The sequence below is a fragment of the Petromyzon marinus genome, chromosome 1 (genome assembly GCF_048934315.1).
Source record: "Petromyzon marinus isolate PM22_M1 ecotype Great Lakes invasive population chromosome 1, UKy_Petmar_22M1.pri1.0, whole genome shotgun sequence".
Classification (NCBI taxonomy): domain Eukaryota; kingdom Metazoa; phylum Chordata; class Hyperoartia; order Petromyzontiformes; family Petromyzontidae; genus Petromyzon; species Petromyzon marinus.
Window position 1 is genome coordinate 17,143,845 of NC_133667.1, and position 17,155 is coordinate 17,160,999.

General features: G+C 51.9%; 1 protein-coding gene across 3 annotated transcripts in view; it reads right to left on the reverse strand.

Moving 5' to 3' along the window:
• Positions 1 to 466: 466 nt before the first annotated feature.
• The window catches only part of NUP155 (nucleoporin 155), a 30,613-nt gene continuing 13,924 nt past the window's right edge, over positions 467 to 17,155 (reverse strand). For 2 of the 3 annotated variants that reach the window (XM_032956096.2, XM_032956106.2), the window contains exons 14-35: positions 16,818 to 16,928; positions 16,443 to 16,537; positions 15,701 to 15,786; positions 15,390 to 15,452; positions 14,506 to 14,632; positions 13,979 to 14,045; positions 13,544 to 13,653; positions 12,262 to 12,368; positions 11,845 to 11,978; positions 10,613 to 10,804; positions 10,358 to 10,496; positions 9,704 to 9,839; positions 9,407 to 9,563; positions 8,594 to 8,698; positions 7,969 to 8,123; positions 7,378 to 7,507; positions 6,262 to 6,375; positions 5,059 to 5,179; positions 4,709 to 4,819; positions 4,011 to 4,147; positions 2,941 to 3,047; positions 467 to 2,552 (exon numbers count right to left, since the gene is read on the reverse strand). In XM_032956096.2, the coding sequence (XP_032811987.2) occupies positions 2,414 to 2,552; positions 2,941 to 3,047; positions 4,011 to 4,147; positions 4,709 to 4,819; positions 5,059 to 5,179; positions 6,262 to 6,375; positions 7,378 to 7,507; positions 7,969 to 8,123; positions 8,594 to 8,698; positions 9,407 to 9,563; positions 9,704 to 9,839; positions 10,358 to 10,496; positions 10,613 to 10,804; positions 11,845 to 11,978; positions 12,262 to 12,368; positions 13,544 to 13,653; positions 13,979 to 14,045; positions 14,506 to 14,632; positions 15,390 to 15,452; positions 15,701 to 15,786; positions 16,443 to 16,537; positions 16,818 to 16,928 (2,643 nt within the window). In that variant the 3' untranslated portion in view covers positions 467 to 2,413. The remainder of the gene's footprint in view (positions 2,553 to 2,940; positions 3,048 to 4,010; positions 4,148 to 4,708; positions 4,820 to 5,058; positions 5,180 to 6,261; positions 6,376 to 7,377; positions 7,508 to 7,968; positions 8,124 to 8,593; positions 8,699 to 9,406; positions 9,564 to 9,703; positions 9,840 to 10,357; positions 10,497 to 10,612; positions 10,805 to 11,844; positions 11,979 to 12,261; positions 12,369 to 13,543; positions 13,654 to 13,978; positions 14,046 to 14,505; positions 14,633 to 15,389; positions 15,453 to 15,700; positions 15,787 to 16,442; positions 16,538 to 16,817; positions 16,929 to 17,155) is intronic. The other variant, XM_032956116.2, reaches the window with a different exon arrangement.

Consider the following 17,155-nt stretch of genomic DNA (forward strand, 5'->3'; position numbering starts at 1 on the left):
TATTGGTCAGTGCCAGGCTATGGGGCACGTTGAGGTTACTGGGTAGTTGGGAGGCAGTCGCCCTTCAACAACAATGGAGAACGGAGGAATGACGCTCACAACAACAATGAGCGGTGGCTCCGGGCAACTAAAACACAGCAAGTTGGCACCGCAGGGGAGGGGGCAACAGCTGGTGCGCATCTTGCCAGTCACCTCAGCCAGTCGATTCACTGCAACCGGGTCAGCCGAATATTATCACGCAGCGTTTGAGAAACCTCTCAACTGCCTTAAACCTTTTGGGTTTAACATGCACTTAAGGGGCTACAGGCGATCGTCCGGTCAAGCCCCCACAATGGGCTTGATTTTAGCATTCGTCAATCACGGCCCCCCCCCCCCCGCCGGCTCCTCCACGTGGCATTCGGCTCTGGGTGCCTCCAGAAACATCCGGGTGGCCACTGCCGTCGCCCACAACGGCACGACTAGTGGATGAGGCGCTTGCCATTCCAGCCTTTGTTTAATTCAACAATCCGACTAATGTTGTGTCGAGTGAACAAATTTGTTTAGCAAAAAACAAAGAGCGTGCAAAGGGCTATGCAGACAATAGGAAACAGCCGATCATGTTGTACATGAATACACCGACGACCGAATTCTACAGATCATGAGATGCGCTTATCCCCCCCCCCCTTAAGCCATTTGAAAGCAAAAAACCAAAAAAAATGGGGGGGGCGAATCTTAAAAAAAATGGGGGGCAGGTTACGTGGGTGTATTTGTACAACTTTATTGATACCGAGCACACGTTTAAGGGTGCGGGGTCTTACTTTGCAGAGTATTTTATAATCCAAACAATTATGGTATATCTATGTTCCGCAGGCGCATGTGGGAATCCAGAAACACTTCACCGGGACCAAGCTTGCCACCTATAGCCCCCTCCCCCCCCCCCCCGAAAGGCAAAACATTATGTGCCAAAACAAAACCACACGTGCCAAAAGAAAACCACACACATCAGCTGCCCAAATCATTCCACTGGAGAGCTCCAAAATATGCGAGACTTAAAAAATACCGCGTTGGAAAATGGCACGACAGTACCAAGCCGTCGGCAGCTCCGAGTACTTTCATTCATCATTGGCACACACAAACGAGCGGGGGCGGGGCGGGGGGGGAGAATCTTCCGTGCGTCCTGTGACCGGTCTCACCACCGGCTCAGGCGTCCCGGGTCTCATCGGTGTACGTGGCTAGCGGCGGCGGCAGCTATGGAATTGCGTGCAGGCAGGCAGGCGAAACTGCAGGCCCCCCCCCACCGCTCCCCCACCGCGCCAGCTACGCAGAGCGGTAGAGGAGAAAATTAAGACACGGGGGGGGGGGCAGTTTATATTTGTTGTGCCAGGGCCAGTGCCGGATTATCCTCGTAGCAAAAGTAGCTACACATGCTACGGACCCAGCACTTTCAAATGGTTTCAAGCTATCAATTTCGGTTCAGTGATTCTGCACTTGCTCTGTTAAAATAGTGCTATACTGCCTTAAACTTTTATGAACGACTGGGTGTTTAAGGTTAACGATTTGTCGGATTATCTGGCCGTACAGCAAATGAAAAAATACAATTCACGACGCAAGTTTAAAATGTTTTCATATTTACGTGTTTTTTTTTAATTTATGGCCCCTTTATAACATATGCTACAGGCCCCGCACTAGCTTCATCCGGCACTGGGCCAGGGGCAAATGGCAACCAAAAGCTACACCACCGCGTTTGGCCCGACTCGCTCGCTCGCTCGCTCGTTTTGTCCCAATCATATCTTCGCGTGTTTGCACTCGACTGTAACGACAGGGGAATTTTAAGCCTTAAACCTCGATAAAAGCAGTAACACCAATTTACACTGATCGGTGCTAAAGGCCTGGGAGCTGCTATTGCTGCTGGCCAATGGGAAAGTTCTCAATAGTGGGATATTTTGTACGACCTAGGACGGACTCCCTTACAAAGGAAAAAAAAAGATTCAGAAGGGCAATGGTTTATCTCTCACCTGCTTCAGTTAATCACATTCATTTATTTGTCATTCACTCACATTCAACAATTAGAAAATCTCAAAGCGTCCATAAAAAACAAACAGCACCACAAGAGTGTCCGCCCCCCCCACGCCCCCCCCCCCCCCCGTCGTTCCAGCATTATCAGAAACAGGCGGAGCAACCCCATCTTGCTTCCGCGTCTGCCGCGTGCGACAAAATCCGACGGTTATCTCGGGCAAAGTTGACCACAGCGGGCCCTGTGGTCAAGAACCGGCCACTGCAGATGACCGAGACACACACACCGGTGACTGACGGTGAAGGTTCTGACAAGAAACGGTGGAGGCAGTGGGCCCTCGGGTGAGCGGGTAGTGGTGGCAGCGGCGGCAGTGGTCGGTGCGGCGCAGCCGACGAGCCGGTACGGAGGTGGGGGGGCCCTTCAGAGGAGCCTCTCGAGTTTGGCCTGCAGCGAGCGGAAGCTGCCCACGGTCTGCTGCAGCTCCAGACTCTGCTCCATGGCCTTCAGCTCCATCAGGTAGTCGGCCATCAGGTCCAGGCAGGTGTTGGTGAACAACCGTCTACAACAACCCGCGCCCCAACGTTAAGGCGGCGAATGGGTGTTGAATCATAAATGAGGCAATGTCGTGTCCTGTTACGGCAGGGCACGTGTGCCCCATATGCACGACGTTGTATCCTATGCACGAGAATAATAATGACGTACCGCCGTTTGTCACGACGACATTTCCAACGGGAAGACAGGTACCCAAGCACGTACGTATGTAGGAATGTCGAACTCTTTCACACCGCGTTATCGGAGAACAGACTGCACACACAACACACGCGCGTACTAAAACGCAACACAAGACGCGTACGCGAGTCTCCACACGCAGCACACAGTAGGCCGCCAACACTGCCCCCCCCCGCCCCCCCCATGCCGACGGAACGACCACGCGGCGGCCGACGCACCTCTCGCTGGGCGGCACGGTCTCCGGCTGCTGAAGGTACTTGTTCAGGATGGAGCGGATTGAATGCAGCAGGTGCAGCGGCTGTCGGAGCCGGTACCAGCACGTGTCCTGTGCAGCCACCCACACGTTCCCACGCGCAAAGATAAGATCTCCCGCATAGCGTAAACTAAACACTATTTTTATTTTACCAGGTAAGGCCCACTGAGCTATATATAGTAGCTCTTTTTCAGAAGCGACCTGGCCATCACAAATGATAGCTCGACCAAGTGGCTTATCGTCCACGTGGAAATTTTATAGCGACCAAGTGTTCTAAACGCATAATGTTAATTCTAAATGTGGAGGGAAAAATCCGAGGACCCGGAGAAAAATCCACACGGCCACGGAAAGAGACACGCAAACTCCAAATAGACAGCAGGCATCGTCACGGTCAGGATCAAACCCACAACCTCTTGTATACCAGGCCAGGTTAGTTAACATCTCTCAACCGCAGCGCCCTAATTAAGTAGATCAGAAGACCATTTATAAAATTTGAATCGTCACAACCGGCACACCTGAACTATTCTTGAACGTCTTTCGCACTATACGTAGCCAAACCGTGATAAATCGGAGGTGCACCGCAACCACCAACTTTCGAGCGCCATCACGGGGGGACCCTTTTGACGTCCAGCGCAAAGCAGACGGCACGTGAATATACACACACACCGCCGTGGTGAACAACACCCACGCAGTATTAACCAGGGCGGTCCCTGCTTAAAAAAACACCCACAACGCCGCGTTAACCAGGGCGGCCGCATGGTTAACAACACCCACACCTGAAGATGACCGTTTGAGTTATGGTTGAAACGTCGTGAGAATTTTTTTATTGTTTTATCTATATTTTATTATTTTGTTGTTTCTCTTCAACGTGACTTTACCGAAAAAACTAAGAATATGAACACCCACACCGTTTTTAACCAGGGCTGTCCCTGCTTGAAAACAGCCACAAACGCAGAATTAGCCAGGGCGTCACCGTGGGCCGTCTCGGTCACGGCGATGATAAACCCCCGCGCCAACGCCCCCCTTTATGGTCACCTTGGTGCGGAAGACCTTGTCGTAGGTGTGCAGCAGCAGCGGCAGGTCCGCGCCGACCTGCAGCAGCGTGTGCGGCACGAAGCCCTCGTCCCAGCCCAGGGTGCACACGTGCTGCTCCAGCGTCAGCACCAGGAACTCTGCGACACAAAGACAAGGAGTTCCCCCCCCCCCCCGCACATCTGATCAGCGCGGTTGGCTATGTACGGCGCGAAAGAAGTTCAATATAAAAACAAACCATCACATCATTACCGTGACCACCATTAGCATCGCATCATCATCATCATCAAGCCACTGAAGATGTGCACCTTTAAATCATGTACATGGAAAGCTAATTTCTTTAAAACTGCTTTGTGCGTTTAGGTTGGCTACGTTCGGTGCAAAAGCAGTTATACATACACAGACTAATACAGAGATCCGTAGACTCACACAGAGATACATAGATTCACACAAAGACCCATTTCTTGAGAACTGCTTTTAGTGTTTAGTTTGCCGTCCTTCCCCCCGCACCTCCGATTAGCGCGGTTGGCTACGTACGGAGCAAACGAAGTTCCACGTACAGCACATACATACATACAGAAGAACAACAACATTTTTCATATTCTTAGCTCTTTCGGTAAAGTCATGTTGAAGGGAAACAATAAAATAATAAAATATATATAAAACAATAACAACATTGCTGAGCAGTGCGGAGGACCCACCCAACGGGAAGTACTGTGGCGTGCTGCTGTAGCTCTTGCCCAGGGACACGAGCTTCTGGTTCAGCAGCTGCATGCGGTCTGCGGGGCTCCTGGAGATGCTCTCCTGCAACTCTGTGAGCACGGAGTGGGAGGGAGGGGGGCAGAGATCAGTGAGATGGTGAGAGGGGGAGACCAGGAAGGGTAGAAGAAGCGCACTGGGAAACGCACCTCCGATTAGCACGGTTGGCTACGTACGGCGCTAAAGAAGTTCAACAGATTATCACAAAATCGATCATTGGTTAACAACCCCCTTTGCCCGAGTGGTGGTGGTGCGGTAGGAGTGTGCTGTTCTCCCATCCTCCTCCTCCTGCCTTTCTCCACGATGTCGCGCCACAGCGTTTGGACAAGGGTGGTGTCGGCGTGGCTGGCGCAGTGCAGGATGGCGAGCTTGCACTCCGACAAGTGGTACGGGTCCGCAAAGTCCCCGTACAGCTGTTGACACGGCCGTGCAAGTGCACGCGCGCACACACGCGCACAAACACGCGCACACACACGCACACACACACGCGAGCGTGCTTTCGCAATGAGGAATTCAACGCAACACCACATTCGACGCAGTCAAATACAACCGTCAAGTCAAAACACTTACTCCACACTTTGAGAGCAATCGGAGCACTTATTCGGTCAGCTCCACATTAACAGTACATTTTTGTAATGGGGTGGGGTTGCCCAGATAAAATCAAAACAAATGTAAATCAGCCGTAAAAAATATGCATTTGCTTACCCACCACGTAGCCTGGGGTTGCAGACGTGGAATGCGTGGTATGTTTTCATTATAGAATGTGTGGTGTGTTTTTATTGTAGAATGTGTGGTGTGTTTTCATTGCTTACCGAAGTAATCGGTAACTGAGGCACGAGTTACTAGTCTGTGTTTGTCGGCTGGCCTCGGTACCTTCGTGTACAAGAAAACTTCAGCACTTGCTCTGTGTTCCACCGCCGTGCACAAGCCTCACTGACCGCCACATTCCCTCACGCACAATGAGCACGCTTGGAGCGACCTCTGCCACCTGCTGACCATTCTAAAATAATTCACCCCACATGGCCGCCTTAAAGTTTTGTTGTGGGTTTGCACCGATCGGTGACAAAAGCCCAGGAACGACTTTAACCACCCTCAGTAGTGTACAAAAGGCACAGATTATGGTGGGATAAATACCCTGTTCTCAATATTTATATTTTCACAAGAACGATGGATTGCCAACAGGGATAATAAATCTGCCCACGGATAACCGGGAGTTACACAGCCAGTCAAGTATGCAGGTATGTAGAAATTAATTCGCAACGTACGTAGCCAACCATGCTAATCGGAGGTGCGGGGGGGGGAAGGACAACAGACTAAACACAAAAATCAGTTCTCAAGAAATGGGTCTGTAGATCTCTGTGTGAGTCTATGGATCTCTGTGTGACCCAAGTATGTATGTTGAACTTCTTTCGCACCGTACGTAGCCCACCGTGCCAATCGGAGGCGAGGAGATGCACACGTTGTGCCGTTCTGCTGCCGTGTCACGTGTACGTACCTTGGTGACGTCCATCAGTTGAGAGTCCAGCTGCCTGAGTGCCTCTGCAATGCCGGGATAGGCGCCATAGCTCTTGCCGAGGGTCTTTTGGATATGCAGCTGAATCCGCGCTACCTGCTCAGGGCACAGCACACGCCACCCAGAGGACGCTTACCGACGTACGGAGACGCATATGTGACCGGCTCGCATACATATCATGATAAAAAAAATCGCCCGATGAAGCTGGTTGTAATTATCAACAAAACGTCACAGTACTCAAATTGTAAATGTTGTGGGTTTACTCTCCAACACACCGGCGTGCTGGAGTTGTAACCAACACGCACGTTTTGTTCACGTGACAAACCTTACCAATTGGCCGAGACGAGTGGTGGTGCGTTAACGACACGTTTACACTTACGCGATCTGACCCGAAAAAAACCTTCATCATGAATGTATCTCAAACCCAACTTTTTTCGGTCCTCTTTCTCAATGTTCCCTGCTATTGCTAAACATCGCTAATTTTTTTGCAGTTATTATATCGGAGATTTGTTACAAACAGCTCGAGCTCTTCGTTAGCATCTTCAGATTGCAGCGTGTGTTGTTTGGCATGATGTTTGTCGATTCGATCGGGCGTCTTCAGGAAGTAAAATGCTGGCATAATGCCGCAAACACATCGCAAGAGGCACATCCGCGATTTGTCCTGCCTAAGCCCACCTGGCTTTCGGAAACAGTTTAAAATTGTATTAAATGTACCTGTGTATGTTCCCTAATAGGTGCGTTCCTCTCTCTGTCTCTCAACGCAATTCTAAGCGTGGCTCCTACCTTGCCTCTGCGTTTTTTTGTTCAAAAGTTTTAGTTAACGACCGTGTATCTGTGGCACACGAGAGGGGTGTGTGGCCAGCACCACGCCAGGGCCTTTGTGTCTGCTTAGTGGCGATGGTTACACACCGCACTAGGTAATCATTTTAGGCCGAGTCAACCTAGGGAAGGAGGCCCAGGACCAATTAAGATAATCGTCACCGGCGTTGGTCGTGAGCGCGAATCGAACTCGGGTCGCCGGATTCGTAGCGCAGCACAGGACTGTAACTGCTAACACCACTACCCGCTGCCCACAACGGCCACCCCTCCCCTCCTCACCTCCATCTTCTCCTCCAGCTCGTGCAGAAACTCGCCGTCCGCGGCGTGGGGCGGCACGGTCGGCGAGCTCTTGGCGCTGAGGATGGCGCGGGCGAGGTACTCCATGCGCTGCTGCAACGTCACCTCCGTGCTGCGCGTGTTAAATGTGCGGGAGGGCGAAAACTTATAAGCCGAGAAAATTATCAAGAAGGCAGAGGGCCCCCCGGGGGTTATCGATGCAAGAAAAAGCAGTCGGTACGGAATGGGAGAATTAAACTTTTACAGGCACATTGAGAAAGGGCCTCTGGCCAGTTGCATCGAACACTTTTTCCAATAACTGTGTTATTTTTTTGTGTTTAGTTGGCTGTCCCTTCCCCCGCATCTCCAATTAGCATGGTTGGCTACATAGTGCAGAAGAAGTTCAACGTACGCACGATATACACACAGCGATACACTCCGCTACTCCTGATGCGGTTATCTGGCTTGATCATCAGAATCTTGAAATTGTAGTTTGTTGCTCTGCATCTACGTCAGCCGTACGACAGAAGGAGAGGAAGAGGGAGAAGAGGGAGAAGAAGTAGAAGAACATGGCAGTGGTGGCGGCGGGCGCACCTGCTCATGTCGGAGAGGCGGGCGAGCACACGGGCCGCGGCACCGAAGGCGCCCGACTTCTGGTGGAAACGCCACAGCAGGTCCAGGTAGGTGAGCTTGTCCTGCTGCAGGGAGCTCATGCGCACCAGGTACGGCTGCAGGTACGGCGACGACACCTGCACGAGAACGTCCGGATGGGACGTTGGATAACATTCAAAAAACAAATCCCAAGCGGGAGCAATACAGGGTGTGTGTGTGTGTGTGGTCGTTTTTTTTTCTCGTGGGAAAATTAGCCAAGTCAAATAACAAAACTGTCATGTGTTTGGCATCACAAGATGTCTGAATCTGGCTTGAGGCCAAGCAGGGCCAGGGGGTGGGGGGTCTGGTAATCATTGTTGCCATACAAGAGGCTCAACCTGTTCATGTATGCGATGTCAGCAGCATGGCTTGGGTTCCGCAGTGGAAAAACCCAGTCATCGTCGCGATCATTACCAACGCCAACAACAATCCCCATTGCCTCCAACATCATCGCCATCAACATTATCACACGCACCATCATCTTCTTCTCCAGCATCATCATCATCATCATTTTCACCTCCACCACCTTCATCATTATCTCCACCGTCGTCACAACTATCATCATCACCTCCAGCAGCTTGTCTGGGAGGCCAGCAGCCACGAGCCACTCGTAGAGGGAGATGTGGAAGAGCTCGTCTGTGCAGCGCTGAGCCAAACGAAGCATCTGCTCATACTGCACGGAGGGGGGGGACAGGGAGGGCCAGCAGCCAGCTTTGTCACATCACGCGTGACCACAGCTCATTGCTTATCGCTACTGCTGTTGAGTGGGTGTGTGTGCGTGTGTGCAGCGCTCGTGTGTGCTATCTGTGTGCAAACGTTGCCTGTGTGCAAGTGAACACTGCCTGTGTCCGTGCGCTGCTTCCAACGGTGAGCAAAGGTGGTGCATCTCAGTTAACCGACAACACCTGGATCGGTCCTGTGACCTGCCAGCAAACCTTCAGATGCAGCAGGTGGCCTCAAAGTGCAGCTAGTGTCGTCGGGACGTCACCGTCACTGTTGTTGTTGTGCACTTACACGCATGTATACGTTTGTATTGTTTTGTGTGTGTTCCTCGTGTGTTGTGAGGGGATTGGTAGTGTACCGGTTAGCGCGCTCCGCTACGAGCCCAGCTATGACCCGAGTTCGATTACCGCTCATGGCCAAACCCAGTGACGAATATCTCATGTGGTCCTGGGACTCTCCCCTAGGTCGACTCAGCTTCAAATGAGTACCGGGTGTGGTGTGTAAACATCGCCACCGGGGAGAAAAAAGCGGTCGGGAGTGGTGCTGGCCACCCATCCCCTCACGTGCCGTGCCGGCCTTCATAGGTGCTACTCGCCAACGGTACTTGTCCCAAAAGTCTGTTAAAGCTATAGGGGGGACCTTTGTATTTGTTCCTCACGTGTTGTGCAGCCTGCTCCGTGCTGGGTAAGGGGCTGGTGTCAGCCGGCGCGGCCGGTGGGCCCGGGTGCGACGGGACGCTCGGGGACTGGACGGGCGCTCGCGACGCCTGCACCAGCTCCTGAAGCATGTCCGTCACACAGCGATAGCACTCCAGCCTGCACCACACACAGGCACGCACATGTAACAACAACCACGGCATTCGCGCCAGGCTATGTGCACTACTTTAAGGCCACGTGGAGTGTCGAATGCCAGCTGGCAGGTCACAGTAAGGGGCAGGGGGGGGGGGGTCCCTTACCGTTCCATGTACGCCTGGCGGCCCTGAGCGTCCTCGGAGGGCTCCCCGTTCTTGTAGAAGTGCAGGCCCAGACCCTGCGGGTCGAGCCTCTCGGCCGCACCGAGAGACAGCTCCAGGACACCCTCGTAGAACCGCACTGCACACGCAGCGGGGCACACGCGCACACACTCGCTCATTATCCATCATCCAATTAATGTGTCGTCATAAGCAGCGATGGCATACATTTTTACACTATATCTGTAAAAAAACTCTAAATTGATACCTCATTGGATTCCTCCAGTATAAATATTCAGATTCTATTCTGATAATGCTAAGTTTCCATGTGTATGAAACAGACGTGGGTTCGATCCTGATCCTGACCCTGAAACCTGTATATTTGGAGTTTGCATGTTCTTCAAGTGGTCGTGTCGATTTTTCTCCGGGTCCTTCCGTTTTGTCCCTCCACATTTAGAATCAATGCCATGCGTTTCGAGTATTTGGCTGCTGCTAAAAATTTCCACATGATGATCAGCCACTTCGTTGAGCTATCAGGTGCGGCCAGGTCACTTCTAAATGAGAGCCACATAGCTCAGTGGGCCTTACCTGATAACATAAAAAGTAGTTTAATTCTTCGTAGTTTTTCCATTTTAGTTGTACACCAAGGGCCTCACTCACCGTGCCGGTACTGGCTGCACACGAGCGGCAGGTCCACCTGGTGGCTGATGAGGCGGTAGAGCTGCAGAGATTCGCGCAGCGCACGCTCACGCTCCGCGCCGCCCAACTGCTGCCTCGACTTCTGCAGCAGCTCGTTGGCCTGTGTCACGAGGACAGTCACGGATCTCGTTGCATCGTCTTCACACTCGGCGCCCAACCATTTACATTTGTAATACATGCCCGTAACTTAGCGCCAGATGATGACGGTGGTCGCACCTTGGAGCAGGTGACGTCATCGACGCTGTAGAGCAGGGGGCAGGCGGCACGCAGGTGCTGGCTGATGGAGTCCGTGGAGGCCAAGTCGCCAATGTAGCGGTTGATGAGCGCCGTGATGAGGCCGCCGGTGACGGCGTCGCCCCGCAGCACCAGCTCCTGTAGGCTCATGGCCTTCAGGGTGTCGCGTATGTCCTGCACGCACATACACGGGTGAGTGTGTGGCGCTCCGAGAACTGGCTTGGTGAGATCATAAAACAATAACGAACATCCTCCGTTGTAGCCTTGTACAGGTTCGTGAGGGGAAGCGCTGTTTAGTGATCACATATTAAGGCCAGAACAGCGTGCAAATGGGGTAGTGTGATCAGCACCACTCCTGGCAGCCTTCGTCTCTCCAGTGCCATACAGTGAGCAAATAAACATCTTGTAAAGATTGGACATTGTACTCACTTCAGGATCAGTTACCCCTAGGGGAGAGGCCCAGGACTGGTTAAAATATTAGTCATTGATGTTGGTCGTGAGTGGGAATCGAACTCAAGTCACCAGGTTCACGGCGTGGTGCGCGAACCACTGTGCCACCACTCGTGAACCTCTCAAACTCTGTTAAGGGGTTCTTAATTGTCAGGTTACAAAGACAAAGATCCCCCCGTATAGCCTTAACAGACTGTTAGGACAAGTGCTGTTAGCGAGCACCAATGAAGGCCGGCACGGTGGCACACGAGGGGGTGGTTTAGCCAGTACCATTCCCGGCCGCCTTTGTCTCTCCAGTGGCGATGTTTACACATCACACCAGGTACTCATTTGAGGCCGAGTCCACCTAGGGGAAACCCAGGATCGGTTCAGATAATCGTCACTGGTGGTGGTGGTGGCCGTGAACGGGAATCAAACTCGGGTCGCCGGGTTCGTTACGCAGCGTGTTAACCGCCGCACTACAGACATTAAACCAGCAGCATCACTGAGGTCCATGATTCAAGCTGGATATGTTCTGTCCCTCAAGAGGCTCTTCATAGCTTGCTCAGACACAAGCAGCGAATTTGCTAATTCAAGACTTTACTTAATTAAATAGTAAAATTATCCACTTTAAATAATAAACAAATCGAACTCCTCCTACGACACAAACGTCTTTACGTCGGCGACTGCTTGGGGAAAAAAATGCCGAGACCCGGTTTCGTGCTTTCAGCGCTCCTCGCTAGACCACGTCGTAAAACGACTGGCCTCCAGCAACAGAGGCTCACCGGCGGCAGAGCGGCGGTGAGGACGGGCACGCCGTGCTCGCACAGCAGCTTCCAGAGCGCCAGCGTCTGGATGACGTGGTGCACCAGCGAGCCCACCTGCTGCAGGGAAGCTCGCTCGTGTGCCTGGGCCTCAGCTAGGAGGGGAGGGGGGTTTGGGAGGGTGGGAGCGGTGGGCAGGGTTGGTTGGGTGAGGGGGGGAAATATGGTGCGATATACGATTGTGAGCGAAGAGCATTTTACATTCAGTACGTTCGGATTCACTTTGACCGAAACACAATCGACAATGTGTGGTAGCGGCAGCTTTCGGGATGCCTTCATCCAGCAGCGGATTGAACATGGCAAATGATGATGATGATCGTGAAGAAGTTATGATCAATAATCATTATATTTCTTTGTCAGGGAAATCTTCACCCTTACCATTGTACTTGCGCTGCATCTCCTGCTGCAGGTGCTGCCCTCCACCACCGTCCACCCGGGGGTATCCCAGCAGCCTCTGGGGCACGGCCGATGATGTGGCGAAACCACTGAGCACGCACAAGACAAAGACCCCCATATAGCTTCACAGACTGTTGGGGCAAAGTGCTGTTAGCGAGCACCTATGAAGGCTGCCATGAGACACAAGGGGGTGGGGTGGCGAACACGACACCAAACCGCCTTTGTCTTCCCAGTGACAATGATTTTACACACTGCACCAGGTGCTCATTTAAGGGTGAGTTCGACCTAGGGGAGGCCCAGGATCGGTTGAAATAATTGTCAAAGGTGTTGGCCGGGAGCAGGAATCGAACTCCGGTCGCCGGGTTCGTACCACAACGTGCTAACCGCTACACAACCGTTCAGCACACACACAAGTACACACGCAAACACACACACATTTTAGTGGGTTCGCAAAAAACCTACGTTAAGAAGCAGATATATAAACCAATTGACAAGCTGGTCCCTCCCAGCCACGACTTGTGCTGCTCAAGCCCAATTAACCATGGCGGCGAGATATTAACTATCTCGCCTGGTATACAGGAGGTCGTGGGTGGGTTTGATCCCCACCCTGACGCCTGCTGTATATTTGGAGTTTGCGTGTCTCCCTTCCCGTGGTCGCGAGGATTTTTTCCTCCAGATTCGACACGTGCGTTTAGAGAAATTGCCTGCTCCAAATTTCCACGTGATGATTAGCCACTTCATTGAGCTATCATTTGCGGTCAGGTGGCTTCTGAAAAAGACCAATATATATAGCTGAGGGGGCCTTAACTGGTTAAATTAAATATCGTTCAACCAATTGCGGCGGTAAATGCTGGGCGGAGTAAACACTCGCACAAAGGATGCCGCGGCTGCCAACATTTAACGTGCATCCGACGACAACCAATAAGCACGGTTGGGCTATGAGTAGTGTGTACGTACGTACGTACGCACAACATGCGCGTAAAAACTTAAACCTCGCCATTGCATACCTGTCAACCAATACGGTTCACCCGCATTCTTGTGCAGGGAAATTGAGTTCAGGTCCATATGGCGTACGGCCGTTAAAATATGGGCAAAAAAAAAAATGTGTCGATTTGTTTGCATTTCTCCCTTGTGATGGGACTTTGTAGGATGAACGTTGAGATTTATAGGGGGCACGGGGTGACCAATCAGGTCTGAATTGGTCTGTAATACGTTAGAGCACTGATAAAGGGGTTGAGAGGTTTGCCATTGCTGCCAACCGCACCTGGTCAGGGAGGGGCCTGCAAACTGCGCGTCCTTGTCCAGGAATTCAACGAGGCCCTCGAGCCGAGTGATCATGTCGTCCAGTTGCGCCACCGCCACGGCGCTGTCGAGCTGAGAAGGCAAATGAAAGCCGCTCTGTTAAGTCTGTGGTGGGTGGGGGTGGTTTAACATTATTTTTTTATTTCAACAGCAGGTGCAGGATATAGCACAGCACCTGGGTGCACACAGCATGCAGACGACCAACAGCAACGTGCGTGAATAAACCAAGGGAAGACAAGGGTGTGAGAGAAGAGAAACGGAAAGGAAATTTGCGCTGTATTTTATTATTACTTGAATTTACTCTACCAGGGTGAGGGCGGGGTGGAGGGGGGGGTTCCTCTGCATGCAAACAGCCCCTCCCATGACGCGTGCAAAGGCACCGAAGCAAAACACTCACGGTGATGAGCTGCCGGTTGCCCTCCTTAATCGTATGCTCAAGAACCACGTTCCCGTCCCAGAAGTTGCTGCAACGAGAAATGAGGGTGGGATGATCGGACAAGGTTGGACCAGGGACGTGGGGTTGCAGCCTGACTTGTTGGCGCTGTCCTGGCTGCCCCTGCCGCCCATGAGTTTCGTCGTCGTTCAAGTTGATGCTGGGTTCCAATATCTTCATTCCACACTGTGCTGTGGAGTTGCTGTCTCAATGACCGCACATTACAATGATGGTTAATGATCACAATCACGGTGATGACGACGACTATGATAACGATGATGATGACCACGATCATCGTGATGGGGGAAATTAATATAAACACGATAGCACGGTTGGATACGTACGGCGCGAAAGAAGTTCAACATACATTGATAACGACTGTAATTATGACGATAATCATAAAAATGATCATCACGATGGCAATGATGATGCCAACGATGACGACGCATCGTGGTGATCATGACCCTGCGAGCAGGCCCGCTCCCCCTCACCTGAGGATGCGAGCGAGGTAGAGACACGTCCCATCGTGCCGGCCCGAGAACACCACCTCCGGGCCGAGCCCAGCACCAGCCGCGTCCGTCCCGGGCGCAGCGAGGCCGGCCTGTTGAGGGCTCAACACTTACGAGAAAGAAATGCACACGGATGGGAGAGGCGGTGACGGGGAAAGACAGGCAGTGTTAATACATCAGTTTTACAACTACTTGTTGTGTTTTACACACGGCATCAGGAATTCATTTAGGCCGAGCCGACCTAGCAGAGGCCCAGGACCAGTTTAAATATTCCATCACTGGTGCTGGCTGTGAGCAGCAATAAAACTCGGGTTGCCGGGTATGTAGCGCAATGTACCTCATAAAACCAGAATGGGAATAGCACACGAGTGGGTGGTGTGCCCGGGGCTACACTCGGCCGCCTTATTCCGTGACCTTTCCGTAAAGTAGTTATTTTCCCATGCCTCATCCATGATTTTTTACTAAATACAGTAATACCCCGGTGGTTTACATAGGGCACGAGTTCTGAAAAAGTGCGACGAATATCGAATCGACGTGTATCAAAGAAATTTCAAGGGTAAGGTGAAGACGAAGGCTGAGAGATGACGGATACGAGAAAAGACGGACGATGAAATTAGTGTACTTATGTAATTTGAACTTGTTTACCTTTACGTATTTATATTTAGTGATTTGCTTACCTTTCCTATAACTTTGCACTCACATCGTGTTTTTATATTGTTTGTTTTTGTAACGTTCACTTCTGTTGTGTTTTTGTATTGTTTGTTGTTGTAACATTCTGACTCGCCCCTACTGAAACATCTGTGGAAAAAAGAGCTTCATATAGCTCATAGGACATCTCCACGATAAATAAACACTCTGATTCTGACCTCCTGCAGGCGACCGCAGCATAGTGGAGCTTGCGACAGGACTACCGAAGTTCAGCATGGTCTCTGGGAGGCAGGATCACAAACCAGGGGGAAAGGGAGAAAGGATAGTGGGGTTAGCACTGCGCTATGAACCCGGACACCCGAGTTCAATTCCCGGCCATGGCTAACACCCCCCACATGACCAAAGGACATGTGGGAGGCATTCATCCAGCAGTGGATCAACAGAGGACTTTTACACGTACAAACGTGTGCATCTACAAAGCTCAGTGCGGATGCTGGGGAGGAAAAGGAGGACAAAAAAAGTTTCTCACTCTGTGCCGAGGGGGTGAAGGAGGAACCCAGAGGGACCGCCTGAGGCAGCATGCCGGAGAAACGCATCTGAGCTTCTCCTCCGTACCTGAAGCACACACACACACACACGTGTACATGCACACAAAGGCAAATAACCCCCCTATAGCCTGAACAGACTGCTGGGGCAAGTGCTGTTGACGGGTAGCACCTATGAAGGGCGGCACGGCACAAGAGAGGGTGGGTGGCTAGCACCACGCCTGGCCGCATTTGTCTCCCCAGTGGTGATGTTTGCACACCGCACCAGGTACTCATTGGAGGCTGAGTCGACCTAGGGAAGGCCCATGACCGGTTCAAATAATCGTCACCGGTGTTGGCCGTGAGCGGGAATCTAACTCAGATCACCAGGTTCGTAGCGCAGCGAGCGAACCGCTACACTACTGATTCAGCACATATATGCAAAGACAAAGACCCTCCCGTATAGCCTCACGAGACTGTTGGGGCAAGTGCTGTTAGCGAGCACCTATGAAGGCAGGCACGGCTCACAAGGGGGTGGGTGGCCAACACCACACACATACATATGTGCACACAAGCACACATGCATATGAATAAGCCCAAAAAAACCCTCTGTGTAGCCTTTAACAGACTGTTGTGGCACCTATTAAGGTTGCAACGCAAGGTTGTAACACTCGATTGTGATACACGCATCTCCCTCTGTGAGGGAGACACACATATACACACCCTCCGCATGTGAGGCGCACGTACCTGTAGAAAGCTCGAGCCGCCCACATCGACACCTCAGAATCGTGCGCCGCCCGTGAGCAAGCGAGAATCAGACAGGTGGCACACGCCTGGTCCTCCTGCACATGCCCAGCGTCAAACACAAAGTGTCACACGCCACAGTCAGTACACAGAAAAAATGAAGAAGTACAAACACAACACAAAACAAACGAGGCGGCAAGTACTGAACAAGGCGGCACAAAAGAGATGAGAAATAATCCATTCCCGAATCAAATCAAGACCCTCACAAATGGTGACAACTCGTCGAATCACGGGCAAAGAGGGCAAATTGTTACACGCCTAGTCCTAGTGAATGCAAGGTTATTGGGTCAGGGGTCGGGGGTCAGGCGGGGGACGTACGTGGTGCAGCTGGAAGAAGCGCTGCAGGTCGTCGCTCTCGCCACCGGCGGCGCTCACCAGGAGGTGTCGCAGTTGCTCAACGGGACGCAACTTCTGGAAAAGGTAGCTTCCCTGCAGGCAGCACAGATGGAGGGTGGAATGGGGCGGGGGGGGGGGTATAACTAGCATGATAATTCGCAACAACAATCACCAAGAGCATCAGCATCATCAATAATCACTGCCGCAACCAAAAACGTTAACATCGTCGCAATCGTCGACATCACCCTTGTTAGAATCAGAGGCCGCATCATCACCGCAATTACCGATATAATCACTATCATCACCATCACCACCATCAT